Source organism: Ictalurus punctatus, chromosome 15, assembly GCF_001660625.3.
Source record: "Ictalurus punctatus breed USDA103 chromosome 15, Coco_2.0, whole genome shotgun sequence".
Lineage (NCBI taxonomy): Eukaryota > Metazoa > Chordata > Actinopteri > Siluriformes > Ictaluridae > Ictalurus > Ictalurus punctatus.
In genome coordinates this window covers 9,728,709-9,745,696 of record NC_030430.2, presented here as the reverse complement: position 1 = coordinate 9,745,696, position 16,988 = coordinate 9,728,709, and the positions used below count along the sequence as shown (strand labels likewise).

Here is a 16,988-nt window from a genome sequence, read left to right as displayed (position 1 = left end):
CACTGCTTATTTTGTGAATGATCCCCTGGGTGTTTTCACCATAGATCACTCTGAAACAGATCCCTCTCACATTTCTATTCCTTTTCAAAGGGAACTCAACGTTGTGTGAGCTTCACACTATGGGAAGGACCCTTGTGCATGACTGGTATCTGAAGTCTGTGAAATCACACCTATTTATAGGCCTGCAGTGGTCAAGTGACTTGACATTTCACGCAGCACCTGTAAAAAGTACATCAGCCTTATTGTCCTCAGCGAAGACTGAATGTTGGTTGTTTGTGTGAAAGCTCCTAAAAACTCTTCACTTCCTCTCTATTTAAAAAAAAAAAAAAAAATCTTTATTTTTCTGTCCCTCACCTCTTTGCAAGTATGAGTCAAAGAGAGTTCAGGAAGTTTGTTATTCCTCGCTCCTGTTTTATTTTTTATGTGAAGTGTCTGGTAGTGAAGCATGCAGCGGCATCCCTTGAGGGGGCCGACTGTGCGCCTTGTGAATGCTTCACGATTAGGTAGACCATATGGATCTAGAGGAGGTACTGGAGATGAGCGCTGATCCATCTCTTGCTCCATCCTCCGGATCTGATTCTCCACTTCGGGTTTTGGAGCTCATGTTGTGACTCCTTCTTCCAGTATGGACAGTCAACCCACACTCTCTGACTCTGAAGAGCCAGAGGCGGGAGCCAATGCAGCAAAAATGGAGGGCAGCTCTCAAACATACAGAGAGCTGCTTGAAGTGAACACTAGGGCTGTAGAAAAGCTGAATTTAGACTGGCCCGGGGAAGATGAAGTGGCTCCTAGCAGGCTGGACGAGCGCTTTCTCCCTAGTGAAATTAAATCTCCCTCACATCACAGAAAACTGTACACCAGCCATGTTTATAACCCCGCAACGTCTGATTATTCGGCCATCATGGGGAATGAACAGTACAGGTAATTATCTGTGCTGAAGGTGGAGGAGACGCTTGCAAGCTATCTCTCCATCAACAGCAGGGAATTTAGGGGGGTCAGCTGTGTCATCCAAGCCGTGTAAGGACACCTCAGCGTTGATTGGCCACAGTAGCAGCCTGCTTGTAGGCCTGATCCAAAGCCTAATGATCATTAATACCAAGCAGGCAAAGAAGGAGAGGTCCTGATGAGCCGCAGAAGGAGGGATGTAAGGTTGTTAGGGCAGTTAGCCACCAGTATTACTGTAGCACCCCCCCAGCCAATGTCATCCCAAAATTTTCAGACTTCTCTGGTCAGCGAACTGTCACAGGGCAATAAAAATTTCCTCCAACAGAATGTGGAAAAGTTAACGTCACTAAAAGACCATCTGGCAGCATGGAAACTACTTCCAAATGTGTCTCCATGCGTTCTGTCCAACCAACGTTAGCACAGGAAGTAAGATCCCTCTTGGACAAAAGAGCCACAGAACATGAGGAAGGGAGGTTTTTATAGCTGTTATTTCCTGGTCCACAAAAAGAGTCATCTGAACTGTACTCTTCAGATACTGGAATGTCATTTTGGATGTAATTGCATATAATCAATCCAAGTTCAATCCATCTTGAATCCAACAGGTTCAAGATGTTGATGCTCAAACTTATCATTCCACAGATTCAGTTCAAGGACTGGTTTGTGACGATAGATCTAAAAGATGCATATTTCCACATAGAAATATTGCCAAGTCCCAAAAAGTGTCTTAGCTTCACGTTTAGAGGCAACATGTACAAATATTGGGTTCTTCCCTTAAGTATAGCTTTATCCCCTTGCATCTTCACAAAGTGCATGGATGTCACTCTGCCTCCCTTGCAACTCCAGGGAATCCTTTTTCTAAACTACTTGGACAACTGGTTAATTCTATTGATGGCTGAAAAGTTGGCCTGAGAGTAATACAGGTGTCCCTGGTTTCTAGCCTCGGGTCACACTTTAGGGGTATCTCCTTATCTCAAGACAGTAATGACAGTGGGGCACCAGCTCATAGATTCTGGTCTCTCAGCCGAGGTTGTAGAGACCAAGTTCCGTGAAAAAATTGCATGCACTCAAGTGGCTACTTTTTGTCTCATGGTCTGAGGAATGTCTGTTAGACCCAGTAAACTGTGCAATAGCTACAGTGCTGGATTTACAGGGATGTTTCTCAGCAGGGTTGGCTCCTTCTACAATTAGGGTCGACATGGCCACCATTTCAGCCAGCCATGACCCTATTGATGGAGCCTCTGTGGTGCAACATCCTCTAACATCGATGTTTAGGCATTTTGTCAGGCGGCTGAAACCCATCTGCAGACAATGCATACCTTCCTGGGACCTTTCTGTGGTCCTGGGAGGTCTTTAAAGCTGCTCCAATTTAGCCCTTAGAGTCAGCCTCAGGGAAGCTTATGACTCTAAAGGTAGCTCTTCTGCTGGCCCTGACATCTCTCAAGTGAGTAGGAGATCTACAAGCTCTCTTTGTTGCCCATTCCTGCCTTGACTTTGCCCCTGATTAGCCAAAGCCTTCCTATATCCTAGACTTCCAAATGTGGTTTCAGTGATCATATCACAATGGGTTTCATTCACACCTGTACTTAGTGCTGTCCGCTATACATCTGGTCACCCAGGATACATGTTAATGCTAGGTGTGAATGGGGCCATACTGTGTAGAACATTCAGTGCTGTCCACTATACATCTGGTCACCCAGGATGCATGTTAATACTAGTTGTGAATGGGGCCATACTGTGTGGAACATTCTGCTAATAGTCTAATGCTGATGAAAAAGCAGTTCTGGGTTTAAAAAAAAATTGCAGATAAAAGAAACAAAAAGAAAGATTGCAAGCAGTGATGATGGGCCCAAGCACTACAGTACCATCACCACCCCGTGGGTGCATGAAAATGTATAGTGAAGCAGATGTTGTAGAGTAAACTATCCAAATATATAAAGAAAAGAGCATGCTAAGGGCCTCAAAAACACCAGAAACAAGTAATAATGTTTGATGCTTTACCATGGCAATACTATTTAAGATATCAAAAATCCTTTAACAATTTTACATCACCTTGTCTTGACATTCTGACAAAGTTTGAGGCGATTCAGGTAAAGATAAGAGGATTATTGCAAAGTCTGTTGTAAGTTACACACTTCCTGCTACCAGTTGGTGGTGCTATGACTGTGACTCACAGTAGCCACATCCATGTGATCAACCCCCAGTACAAAACATACAGCTCAAGTTTGATCTAGATCACTCACTGCTGCAGAACATATGAGACTCTTGCTGTTTCCCTTTTTTCCCATAAATTTATTGCCTCACCATGGCGAAACTGTTCGATATATCAAAAATTCCTTCACAATTTTGCATCCTCATTGTCTTGCCATAATGTTGACCAAGTTTGGTGACAATCACATGAAGGAGGAGTATTTAAAAGTTCACCAGATGCACTTGTCATAAAATCCAAAATGACCAAGTTCCTGTTGAGCGGAGCTAATGATTGTGAGCACGAAAGTTGAGGACTGAGTTTCATACATATACGTACACGAATGTACGATTTATGCCCCAAGGTTTTGTACCATGTAAAAGGGGGTGCTACAGAGCCACCCCACCACATCCATGAGTTTCTGAGTATTTAAGGGACCCAAAAACCCCCAAAACCTTGAAAAAAAATCTTTAGAAAAATAATAGGGCCCTGTGCATTTTCAGTGCTTGGGTCCTAAAAATTATTAACCAATTAATTTCTTCTGCCCTTACTTAGCTTAGCCATTCTTTTTAAAAGTGGTGGAATCATTTCACATAACAGTTTACATGGAGGCAGCAAAGAATATGTCCCTCAATCCAGCTTATGCCAATTTAACTCATCATCATGGATGAACTTACTAATCATATTTTTAAGCATCTGATTAAACCATTCGACCAGCCCATCTGGCTGCAGATGGCAAACACTGGTTTGAATCAATTTAGTCGCCAATAATTCATAAAGTTCGCGAAGTGACATGAACTTAGTGCCCTGATCAGTCAGGATCTCTTTTGAGATCCCGACTCGGGAGATAACACAGAAGAGAGCCGCTGCAATGCTGTGCGCCGTGATGTTGCAAAGAGGCACTGCTTCCGGGTATTGCTTTGCGTAGTCCACTAAAACTAATGCAAAGCGATGACTGTATGCAATCTGATCTAATAGCCTGACATAATGGGCGCAATGGCGCTTTTGAGGTGGCCGGCAGATTCACCTGTGGATGCCATGGGACAGTTTAGTGTTTTATCCTGCCTCAAATGCCCAGCCATCAGATTATGGTGACCCACCTGGAATAACAATTCCCAACAGCTCTTTGGGACCAACAATTGGGTGGTTTCGCTTTTGTCAGAGTATCCTGCTTCACTCTTTAATTATCTAATTATTGAAAAGTAGGGGAAGGAGAATGCAATGTTGGGCTGAGCTCGCTGACCATCAAATACTTCACTCACTAATGTCTGAAAACCTGGCCAATGCTTCCCTGCTGGGCAAATGTGAACAGATGGCCGTGCTCGCAGATGGTGCAGTTCAGAGGTGTGGCCAATCCATTCAAAAACTGCCTGCTTCAGGGCTGGGTTCTTTGGCAGGTTCACCACAGGGAGCTGTTGGGCGATGAGCTGGATGTCCCCGACAGGAGTGGCAGTAAACAGACCACCCACTGGGCATGACATCAACTTGTGACAAAAGTGATGCTAGAAGATAGATAATGATCCGTACCTTTGCATCATTAGCCAAGTTAGAACCTTCAGGGTTTACAATTTTATGTTAGATGTAAAAAGAAAAAAAAGGGGGGGGAAAGTGTCGTTCAAGTCAAGGTAATCTTCACTGTTTTCTTAATCTTCACAGCCACAAAATACTCCAGAGGTCAATTTACTGCCAGGGCCAGAAACGATAATATTTCAACATAAGTGTTCCTTTCGATACTCGTTTAGTTGTATGGTAATCTGAAAATATTCAGTTCTGTCTTGGTACACTTTTAAGATAGACTATGTAAGAAAGCCATAATATTAAAAAATGTCAAGTATTTTATTTTGTGAGAGATGGGAAGATGTTTTTTGCCTCTCTGCTTGGTCTTTTTCACACTAGTCTTGATTTTAGATCCCTTATGCGGAATTACTCCTCAATGCCCAAAAGGCCTTTTAGTTGTTTTTATTTATTTATTTATTTTTTTACAGGCAGTCAGCACAATACTCAATTCATATTGTTTCTGATTTTGCATATTTGTCATAATGTTGTTGACAGTGTCATTTATAATACCTTTGGCTGCTGTTTTTAAATGAGGTTTTACTATTGAAAAGCCCCTTTTGATGAACGGAACAGCCACTCTAAAAAGACCCTTGAACAGGCCTCCTAGACCTGACCCCATACATGTTGGGAACATCTTGAAAGCCTGGAAGGCTATTTCCGGCTTAGTGAACATTACAATTCACATCGGCTAGCAAATCAACATACGATTTATCTATCATTTTTTACAGACAGAATGAATGTTTAATGGGTCTGAAGTGTACTGCAGCTATAAATTTCCTGTAACTAAAAGGTATATGCTTGTTCTGATCTGATTTGACTTTGATTACTATATCAGTTATGTGATTCCTGGTGAGAGGTACATAAAGTGGCTTGTCATATGCAATAGTGACAACTTTGTTGTTTTCCCCTTTTACATGTATGCATGTGAGTAAACGTAAAAAACTATCACCAACTCAATAATGTCTGTATATACATATATTGTGTAAAAGCCAGCATGAATATCAGCAGGGTTAAGTGCTTCTGGTTCATCTGGTTTGTGCATATCGACTACATAGGTAGATACGCATAGATGTGCACTCAAAAGTTTGATCAAACAGGAAAAATAAAATGTGCTGTACATAGGTGTACTTTTCTAGTCTGTAAACATTTTCTATACAGAAAATGTTCCTGTACTAAAATGCTAGTAAAAAACATTTTTTCTCATTGAAGAAACTCCAGCTGTGCAAGGTGTCGGCAATCACCAATATTGACTCTTTTTATGCTTTGAAATTTTCTCAAATTTTTCAAAGTAGAATTTGGCTTTTTTGGTGCTTCTGGATAAACCGCCATAGTTGAGCACTCAAAGAATCAGTGGTATTCTACATCTAAAGTAGCAAATAATTGAAGGGAAAATGTTTCGGTATATGTACATATTTCTTTATTCTGATAGGTCAGGGCACTTAATTGTGAAAAAAATTGTGTGTGTGTGGGGGGGGGGCTAATTGATATAGAATGCTGATTCTGTATTTGTCATTAACTATAGACAGACAATTTAGGATAATTCAGCTATATGGTGTGTTGATTAGTGTGTTCACACTGAAAACCGCCAAAAAAACAAAGTGCACATTACGTTCTAGGATGATGCATTTATTCAACCGAAAAAACAAAGTGTGGAATGATGGTGTAGCGTGGTACCTTACGTATTGGTTAGTTCAGTTTTTTGGCGCCAGACAGTCTAAATAACCGTTACCTATAATTTTGACATCACTCAGCGAAAAAACAGTAGTCTACTCAAAATTATCAAAAAGGAAGATTATTATTATTTCAGTTCATGCAATAAACGTAAGAAAATGCAGATCTCTTACTTATTCATAGCAAATGAAATAATCAAAATAAAAAGTTCTTATAGTACGTGGGATTCGCATCCCTTTCCACTCGTATCAGGGAAAAGAAAGGTCTGCTGAACAGAATTTTCCACTAATATGCGAAACAATAAGGAAACAAACCGCTATTTATAAATGAAAATTTGCACACACACACAAAAGGCAGTAACAAAAATAGTTGACCCCAAAATAATTCTTCACAAAAACAAAAAAGTTGTTCACTTTAGTGGCAGTACTAAATTACCAATTAACATCCCTTAGGATGGAATTCTAGTAAAATTTCCCTCTTGGAATAACTTTCTTATTTTCATGAAAGACTTGTCTAATATCTATGTTAGGGCATTTTTTTTTTTAGCAAATCAGTTTTTGCCATTTATAAGGAAATAAAAGTCTTTATTAATTACTTTATAATAGGACAGATTGCTGCACATCAAATTAATAAGTCCAGAGGGAATAGCTTTGATTACTATAAAAAAAAAAACTTTATATTTTATAGGAAAATTTTACTTAGACATAAAAGAATCATAAGAATACATATATAGTGTTGAATCAAACAGATCACTCAAGTAATTTAACCCACAATCCAACCATTTCTATATATATATATATATATATATATATATATATATATATATATATATATATATATATATATACACATATACACATATACATATACATATATATATATATATATATATATATACACATACACACATATATATACACACACACTCTTGCCTTTAATTGTAATCAATTCATTATTCCAAATTTTCATTCTGTGAGGAGAAAAATTATGCACAAAGCACAGCTTCAAGGCCAAGAGCGGCCAAGACCACCCACTTTCTTAAAGATATTATGAGGCATAAAAAACCAAATCAAATCAGGATCACCAATACACTTTTTGATCCAACTGATCTTGAAAGTATTACTTATATCCACATAATCCATCATTTTCAATCCTCCAGATTTTTTCCTAGCTAATACAGTTTTTTTGGATGGTGGTGTTTATTTTTCCAACACAAATTAACCAGCAACCTATTAATTTCTTTACAAGTAGAATCCTGAACAAATAAAGAAAGGCAAGGAAAATAAATCTAGGTAAACCTTCTGCCTTCGATAACAGGACTCTCCCTAAAATAGATAGATCTCTCCATAACCAATTATCAAAAATCAATTTTGTTTTCTTGACTTTGTTGTTAAAATTAAGCTGTTACCTAACTGACAAGTTAGCAACAGCTTAACAGCAAAAAAATTTAATTCTTGGGTGATGATACAACTTTATTTTTGAAAGATAAGAGTCAAATCTGTAATACAATTAAATTAGTTTAATTTCATTACAGATTTGACTCCTATCTTTCAAAAATAAAGTTGTATCATCAGCCAAGAGTGAAATTTTTATTTCTCTATCAAATAATGTTATACTTTGAAAATTAGGGGTTCTTACTATACTGATAACAGCTCCACTACAATAAAAAATTATTGGGCTAGGATACTGGGCAACCTTGCCTCACTCCTCTATTGATAGAAAATCTTTGAGAAATATTAGCCTGTAATATAATTGAGCTATCAATACCTTCATAAAGCATTTTACCTGTTTGAATGAACTTATTTCAAAAACCAAATGCATTTAAACCCTGTAACAACAATTGGTGCTCAGTTGTGTCGAACGCCTTATGAAAGTCGAGAAATAAAACGAGTGCATCTGAATTAACAAAATGATTACAATCTAATATGTCTTATACAAACCTAATGTTAGAACTAATAGGACGTTTAGCCATGAATCCAGTTTGAAATTTGCTCATTAGGTTACCTAAACCACTTTACATTGTTTACTATGGACATGTGCTTTTGTTATGTTTCTGTTATGTCTCCTCCCTGTTCTGTCATTGGCTATTGTTTAAGCGTGTGTCTAGATTAGTGTCAGCCGTCAGCACTTAACACGCTGATTATGTTTGTATATATATATATCGCACACCTCCTAGCACACGGCGCAGAGTATTAGATTAGTTTAGATATGTTATGGATAGTTAAGTTAGATATACAGAGTCTTAGTCATAGTCTTTGTCCATGTTATGTTTCATTGTTAGATTAGTGCATTTAGTCCACGCTGGTTTTTCCGCTCCCAGTTCCTAGCTGTAGCTTATGTTTCTTGTTTTATATCTTGACCCTGTTTTCCGTGACCGCGACCTTGATTCCTGCTTTGCCCCGTTTATGCCTGTTTGCCGATTGCCTGACCGTTTGCATGTTTTCATACTATGTTTTTGGATTACGATCTGGATTTATCTGCCTGTGTCTCCCTCAATAAAACTGTTAACTGCACTTGCATCCGTCCTAATCTCCCTTACGTCTCAAGACGGGACACACATTGTTTCATTGTTGCACTCATTTATTTATTTTCTAACCATTCTTTATACATGCCATATACAGCATTTTCTATCAGCTCCCAAAAAGCACAATAGAATTCAACGGTTAACCTAATTAAAATTTTAGTTTTCAATGATATATGGTAGCAATTTAACTTGTTCCACAAAATAATTATCAGAGAGCAGATTGTTGTTTAATTTTCAGTATTCATGAATCATATTACCCTTAGCCATATACCCAACAAACAAAATCAAAATCAATTTGTGATCTGATAGAGGGGCACAAGTCATTTTTGTTTCAGATATACAGTACCACTCAAAAGTTTAGACACACTAATTTAAAATAAATAAATAAAATTCTCCACATTTTAGAATAATAATAAAGTCAACAAAACTCTGGAATACAGAGCCCCTAAAGGGACATGGTGGTGAAAAAAAATGGGATGGAAGAAAACATTTTTTTTTTTTTTAAAGCTTTTGCGTTATCTCGCAAAACTTTTGCCTTCCCCCGAGAAACTTTTGCGTTTCCTTGCAAAACCTGTTATGAGTTCGGTCAAACACTTCTTGTTTGTTTTCCTGCTAGTAGTGGTTCAGTCACAATGGAACAGTTCATAGAGTTTTATTTTGAATTTGGACTTAAATATAAAGAAATACAGCCTGTGCTTAGTTTGACGCACGGTTTTGACATAAGTGAAAGACACCTGAAAAGGATATTATGTGAAAGAGCATTGTCTCAATGAAAAAATTACTCAAGTGATGCTGTGAAGATACAAACGTGAGCCACCGCGAGTTCATCGGCCTGGTTTCATGAGCTGACGTGAAACACTGGTTTCATGAGAGAACACAACAGGTAGGCTATCTTTGAGAGGAAACGCAAAAGTTTCTTGGGGGAACGCAAAAGTTTTGTGAGAGAACGCAAAAGCTTTGAAATTTTTTTTCTCCCATCCCAAATTTTTTCCACCACCATGTCCCTTTAGGGGCTCTGTACTGGAATAACACAAATGGAACTATGGGAATTATGTTGTGATAAAAAAAAATCCCAAATAAATCAAAATAATTTAGTATTTTAGCATCTTCAAAGTAGACACCCTTTTTGCCAAGAACTTCCAGAAATGTATTCTTGGCATTTTCTCAACCAATTCCTTGAGGAATCACCCGGAGAAAAAAAACAAAAAACAGTTTTAAAGAAGTTCCCACCTATGCTGAACCTATATTGGCTGCTTTTCAGAATATTTTGCTGCAGCAAGTGGTACTTCTGAGTCTGTAGAAACTTGTTGACAGCTTTGCTTTCTTAAGTCGCCATGTCGGTTTCTTTAACTTGAGCCTTTTCTCTATTTCTTTTCTTACCCATATGGACCTGATGATCTACACAATAGAAGAGGAGCAATTTAACTAATAATCAAGAAAATGATCAGGGTTATCATGCGTAGTTTCATGTAAATCTCTGAATTACCTGGTGACACCACTCAAAATGTGTCAATATGGATGAATCCAGGAAACAGCATATACTTCTGGCTTGGTGCAGTACCGAAAGTGTGTCATTTGAGACAAAAGTACCCTTCTAAAATTCATACACTAGATGGCAGAGTGTATAATGCATAGTATAAGTGTATAGTATGTCATTACAGGCAGGTGTGTTTAATTAGCATTTTCATAATTAAACTAACTATCCCCCAAATGAACCAATCACTTCAAAATGCTTTCACTGATGATGACTACATCACATTGTTTGTGGCAGAATGCCAAATTAGACGAGATAAGCAAGCATTCTTTTAGCAGTTAACAAGCTAAAATTATCGATAAAATCTGTGCCAAGTAAATTATAAATCTGGAAAAAGGGATGTCCTCATTCAACTTAATACAAATTCACATTAACGATAAGCAACAGCGATCAGCATTAGCCTGGTAGTTACCTCTCCTCAGCTACAATGTCATATTATTAACTATCATCTGACTGCAAGTCAAGGTTTTTCCACTGGGAAAAGTGAAGGGAGGAGGAGCACAATGAGGGGGGCATGGCATATGATTGAAAAGGATGCATTACAATCAGCCTTCATGTTTTAAATAATTCAAATGATGTAAATGATAATGTTCAATGAACAGAAAAGAATATCTACTATAATCTACCTCATCAGACAATGATTCATCAGGAAAATTTTACTGGGCCACAGCAAAATTTTACTGGGGCTCATGCTCCCAGTGAAAAGAGTATACTTACACCCCTGGTCTACAATAATCAATAATTAGACTACTTAAGATAATTCATCTATAACCATAGATGACTAATTATTACCACATGTTGAACATTATTACTTCCATAAAACAGAACTTCCGAAACCGTTTCTCATGCGGTTTGTGATAATACATTTTTTATAAGCTCAGTGCAAATGCTCACACATACACAACATACTGTAAAACAAGGGTCATAGTAAAGTAGTTATCTGATGGTTGTTATTTTCTATTTCAATAAATGCTATATTATGGAACCTGTTACTGCTTTGTTGTGGTTATTAATTTGAATATATTCAGAACTAAGCCTTCAGAAACCAAGTTATTTAAAGGTTGGTCATTTTAATTTCTAATTAAAATAGTAAACATAAAAGGGGAATATTCCTTTAGACTGATTAACTAATGCGACAATTTTATGAGATTGATCAAATTTACAGTGAAGCACCAATATTGCTTGCCTTTCCAGTGCTTCCTGTATAAACTGAACCATTTCCCATACAATGAGAATTATGATTGATGACCAGTCAAAACTAATTAAAATTTTGACAGCTAATGAAAATTCACCTCTATTTCTCTCTATCGTCTTTATATCAGAAGTTCTCAAAATTTATCCATGGCATGAAATGAAGCAAGTCAATATTATTACATCTACATCCTAACAGCAAAACCTATTTGTGCTAAAATATTGTATTTTAGCTAACTGTTACTAATGATTCTAAATACCTGTAAATAGAGAAATGTTGGCACACAAGTAAAGAAATCATCTCTTGCAGCTCTCCTGAATCATATACATTCTGTAAGTCAAGCTAAATGAGTTGATATTTGTATGAGCCAATGTCAATTTTGTATGAACCAATGCCAATAACTGGTATCAAAGGTGAAATGTTGGGATGTCATAGTGCTTCTCTCACCTCTTTTTAGTATTTTTCTTTACAGGTTTTTTTTGCATTTTCAGCTTGGCTTTCGGCTCAGCCATTGGCTCCATGGTCATTGCTATCTTGCTGTCCATGTTGACCCTCTCTGAATGATTCCACAGCTTGTGCTTCTGCAGGTGCACTTTTGTGGCAAACACAGCCTTGCAGTAGGGACAGCCATAACTGAACTTCCTTTCCTGATACACATGAGTACACACAGACACAGACAGTTAAATTACTATCAGTTTTTACTCACTGTTTTTAAGTAGTCTAGTTTTAGCCTAATCTTTAGTGGTCATACTGAATATTTTAGTTTATTTTACTCTAAATACAGTGACAGTTAAATCATGCAAATGTAATAAAATATTAAATTTTATTTTTAGTAGATGTGCACATTTGTCAATCAAATTTGACAAACTGTAACTGAATAATTTCAAACTGAATATTTACAAAACATTGCTACACGGTAATTAGTGCTTGTGTTAGTTTTTCCATTCATGTTCAAAAAAAGAAAAATATTAAATATGCAACTGACATTGCCCTCTGAATTTGGCACTCTTTATATTTATACAACAAATGTGTGTTGGTGCTGTAAAATACAGAATGTAAAAAACATTTTATGTGGGATATGAGACAGCCTGCTATTAAAATAAAAAATAAATAAATAAATAAATAAAAAATAATAATAATAATAATAATAATAATAATAAAAAAGTCTGCTGCATTCACACAGCATTTCAGAAACATTTGTATTTTTTGTTTTTAACCTAGATAAATGCAAGTAGCACAAATGAATCAGACAATTTTGGTAAACTTGATCTACAAATTCATGGGTTGCTGGGTGATATTACTGGTTATAAAATGTTAATTCATTCATTCTTCTTCAATACCAGTCTTCTTCAACACCACTCTATCCTGGTCTGGGTCACAGTGAATCTGGTGTCTATCCCAGGAACACTGGGCATGGGATGGGGGCACACCCTCAATGGGACTACAAAGACGCAGACATGAACATTTTTAAATATAGTAATAAATCTGAAAGATTTCTAGCTAACCTCATTAAATGAAAAACAAAAATATCTGTCATTAAGAGATGACAGCAGGAAAGACTACCCTGCAAAAAAAGTCATCTTTGCAAGTGAAAATATCTTTAATATAGTCAAATTTATTTAGTATTTCTTATTATAAGACTGCAATAAACCAAATATAAGACCATTAAATCCATTTCTGGGCATTATTACTTATTTCAAGCTTGAAGTTTTCTTATTCTATTTGTGGGTAATTTTGCTTCTTTCTAGAAATAAAAAACTTAAAATTAGCATAATTATCCGCCAATAGAACAAGACAATTTAAGCTTGTAATTAGTACAAATGGCTTGAAATAGGTTTAATAAATTTATATTTGGTTTATTGAACTATACTAACGAACCTAAACATGACATGAACTATGACTATGAATTGAAACATGAAACATGAGACTGTGGTTATCTATCGCAATTTCTTATCTATTCTAACTCGATATTCCGCATTGAGTGTTGGGAGGCACGCGGTATATATGCCAACATTATCAGACTTGTAACTGCTAACAGCTGAGGGAAATACAGACACACGAAACCATAACCAATGACAGGACGAGGAGGAGACATAACAGAAACAAACAGATGCACGTGTCGAAATGTCACAACTGTCAACGTGGGAGAAGCAGGTACTCGCGCACCTGCTCGTGCACGTGTGCTCACATGCTCCACAGCGCGCTGTACAAAAGGGGACTGATGACAGAACACCCCCCCCCAAAAGCACTCCTCCTGGAGTGCCACAAGACATCCATCTTCATTGGCGGCCCCGGCCCCAGAACGTCCCAAGCAGAGCCAGGCGACTGCACGGTGTTCTTGGCAAAACAGGAAGGCAGAGTGACGTTCTCGTCGGAGCAGGGAAACAGGGCGGCGTCCTCGTCGGAGCAGGGAAACAGGGCGGCGTCCTCGTCGGAGCAGGAAAGCGGAGCGGCGTCCTCGTCGGAGCAGGAAAGCGGAGCGGCGTCCTCGTCGGAGCAGGAAAGCGGAGCGGCGTCCTCGTCGGAGCAGGAAAGCGGAGCGGCGTCCTCGTCGGAGCAGGAAAGCGGAGCGGCGTCCTCGTCGGAGCAGGAAAGCGGAGCGGCGTCCTCGGCGGAGCAGGAAAGCGGAGCGGCGTCCTCGGCGGAGCAGGAAAGCGGAGCGGCGTCCTCGGCGGAGCAGGAAAGCGGAGCGACGTCCTCGGCGGAGCAGGAAAGCGGAGCGATGTCCCCGGCTGAACAGGAGGGCAGAGCGACGACCACAGCCGAGCAGGCAGGCGGAGCAGGGAAATGGATTGCTGTACTCAGCAGTGCAGGAAAATGAAGCAAGGTCCCCTGCGAGGCTAGGGAGAGGAGTATGGGTCTCCGCGAGGCCAGGGAGAGGAGCGTGGATCTCCGCGAGGCCAGGGAGAGGAGCGTGGGTCTCCGCGAAGCAGGAGAGGGGAACAATGTCCTCCGTGGAGCAGGAAGGCATAGAGATGACCACAGCCGAGCAGAAAGGCAGAGCGACGACTTCATACGGGGGCACCGAGGTTGCCAGGTTAATTTCAGGCTGCAGCTCTGGAGTTGAGACCTCCTCGTAGGTCTCAGGCTGGGGCTCTGAGGTCACCATGTGAGTCTCAGGCTTGAGCAGAACGTGGTCGGCCGCGCCGGCAGACTCGGGCGTGGGCAGAACTCGGCTGTCTGTGCCGGCAGACTCGGGCGTGGGCAGAACTCGGCTGTCTGTGCCGGCAGACTCGGGCGTGGGCAGAACTCGGCTGTCTGTGCCGGCAGACTCGGGCGTGGGCAGAACTCGGCAGTCTGTGCCGGCAGACTCGGGCGTGGGCAGAACTCGGCAGTCTGTGCCGGCAGACTCGGGCGTGGGCAGAACTCGGCAGTCTGTGCCGGCAGACTCGGGCGTGGGCAGAACTCGGCAGTCTGTGCCGGCAGACTCGGGCGTGGGCAGAACTCGGCAGTCTGTGCCGGCAGACTCGGGCGTGGGCAGAACTCGGCAGTCTGTGCCGGCAGACTCGGGCGTGGGCAGAACTCGGCAGTCTGTGCCGGCAGACTCGGGCGTGGGCAGAACTCGGCTGTCTGTGTCGGCAGACTCGGGCGTGGGCAGAACTTGGACGGCCGTGTCGGTAGACTCGGGTGTGGGCAGAACTTGGGCGGCCTTGTCGGCAGACTCGGGCGGCCTTGTCGGCAGACTCGGGCGTGGGCAGAACTTGGGCGGCCTTGTCGGCAGACTCGGGCGTGGGCAGAACTCGGGCGGCCTTGTCGGCAGACTCGGGCGGCCTTGTCGGCAGACTCGGGCGGCCTTGTCGGCAGACTCGGGCGTGGGCAGAACTTGGGCGGCCTTGTCGGCAGACTCGGGCGTGGGCAGAACTTGGGCGGCCGTGTCGGTAGACTCGGGCGTGGGCAGAACTTGGGCGGCCGTGTCGGTAGACTTGGGCGTGGGCAGAACTTGTTCAACTGGATCAGCAGGCTTGGACATGAGCGGAACTTGGTCAACTGTGTCAGCAGGCTTGGACATGAGCGGAACTTGGTCAATCAGGTCAGCAGGCTTGGACATGAGCAGAACTTGGTCAGCAGGTTTGGAAATGAGCGGAACTTGGTTAACTGGGTGAGCAGGCTTGGACATGAGCAGAACTTGGTCAGCAGGCTTGGACATGAGTGGAACTTGGTTAACTGGGTGAGCAGGCTTGGACATGAGCAGAACTTGGTCAGCAGGCTTGGACATGAGTGGAACTTGGTCAACTAACTTGGGTGTGAGCAGAGCTTGGTGGTCCGTGTTAACATACACTTGGTGGCTCATCCACTCATAATGCATGTGGCACGGCAGGTCAGCATTGTTCGCCACACTGACTCCCTTCAACAGCTTATCCAGGTTGTAGCTCTGCCCTGGTTCTCCAAACTCCTTCAAAAACAGGTCCATAAATTGCCTACTGTCCTCCATTATCCGGGATCACATGGCTGCTAATCGCTACACCAATTACAAGCTGGGCCAAAAAACCGGGACACCATGAACCTTATCCATTGCTTCTCCTCTGGCTTCGGGTCAAACAGGCTGGAGAAGTAGAACTGACAATCTACCAAAAAGTAGTCTGGATAACCAAAGAACCCATCATACCGATCGGGAAGGTCCACGAAATTCTCTTGTGGAAACTGCCTCAAGTCCAAGGAGTGGATGATTGGCGTGGACTTCCGTGTTCTGCGTCCTCTCCATTCTCATGCTGCATCCATTGTGGGGCGGAATATTCTGTCACGTCTTGTGACATGAGGAAGTTCAGACGGATACAAGCGCAGTATGAACAGGTTTTATTTAGGAGAGAGACACAGGTAGACAAATCCAAAACGTGATCCACAAACGTAATCCAGTAACATGCAAAGTTCAGGCGATCAGCAAACAGGCATACACAGGGCTAGGCAGGAATCAAGGTCACGGTCATGGAAAATAGGGTCGAGATACAGAACATGAAACATAAGCTACAGCAAGGGACTGGTAGCGGAGAAACCAGCGTGAACTAAACTAACGAACCTAAACATGAAACATGACATGAACTATGACTATGACTTGAAACATGAAACATGAGACTGTGGTTATCTATCGTAATTTCTTATCTATTCTAACTCAATATTCCGCGTTGAGTGTTGGGAGGCACACGGTATATATGCCGACATGATCAGCCTTGTAACTGCTAACAGCTGAGGGCAATACAGACACACGTGACACCACAACCAATGACAGGACGGGGAGGAGACATAACAGAAACATAAACAGATGCACGTGTCGAAATGTCACAACTGTCCACATGGGAGAAGCAGGTGCTCGCGCACCTGCTTGTGCACGCGCGCTGCACAAAGGGGGACTCATGACACTTATAATAAGAAATACAAGATAGAT

General features: G+C 41.0%; 1 protein-coding gene across 6 annotated transcripts in view; it reads right to left on the bottom strand.

Moving 5' to 3' along the window:
* The window catches only part of znf512b (zinc finger protein 512B), a 165,725-nt gene that overhangs the window by 66,265 nt on the left and 82,472 nt on the right, over window positions 1–16,988 (bottom strand). For all 6 annotated transcript variants that reach the window (XM_053686208.1, XM_053686210.1, XM_017487264.3 and 3 more), the window contains one exon: window positions 12,056–12,255. In XM_053686208.1, the coding sequence (XP_053542183.1) occupies window positions 12,056–12,255 (200 nt within the window). The remainder of the gene's footprint in view (window positions 1–12,055; window positions 12,256–16,988) is intronic.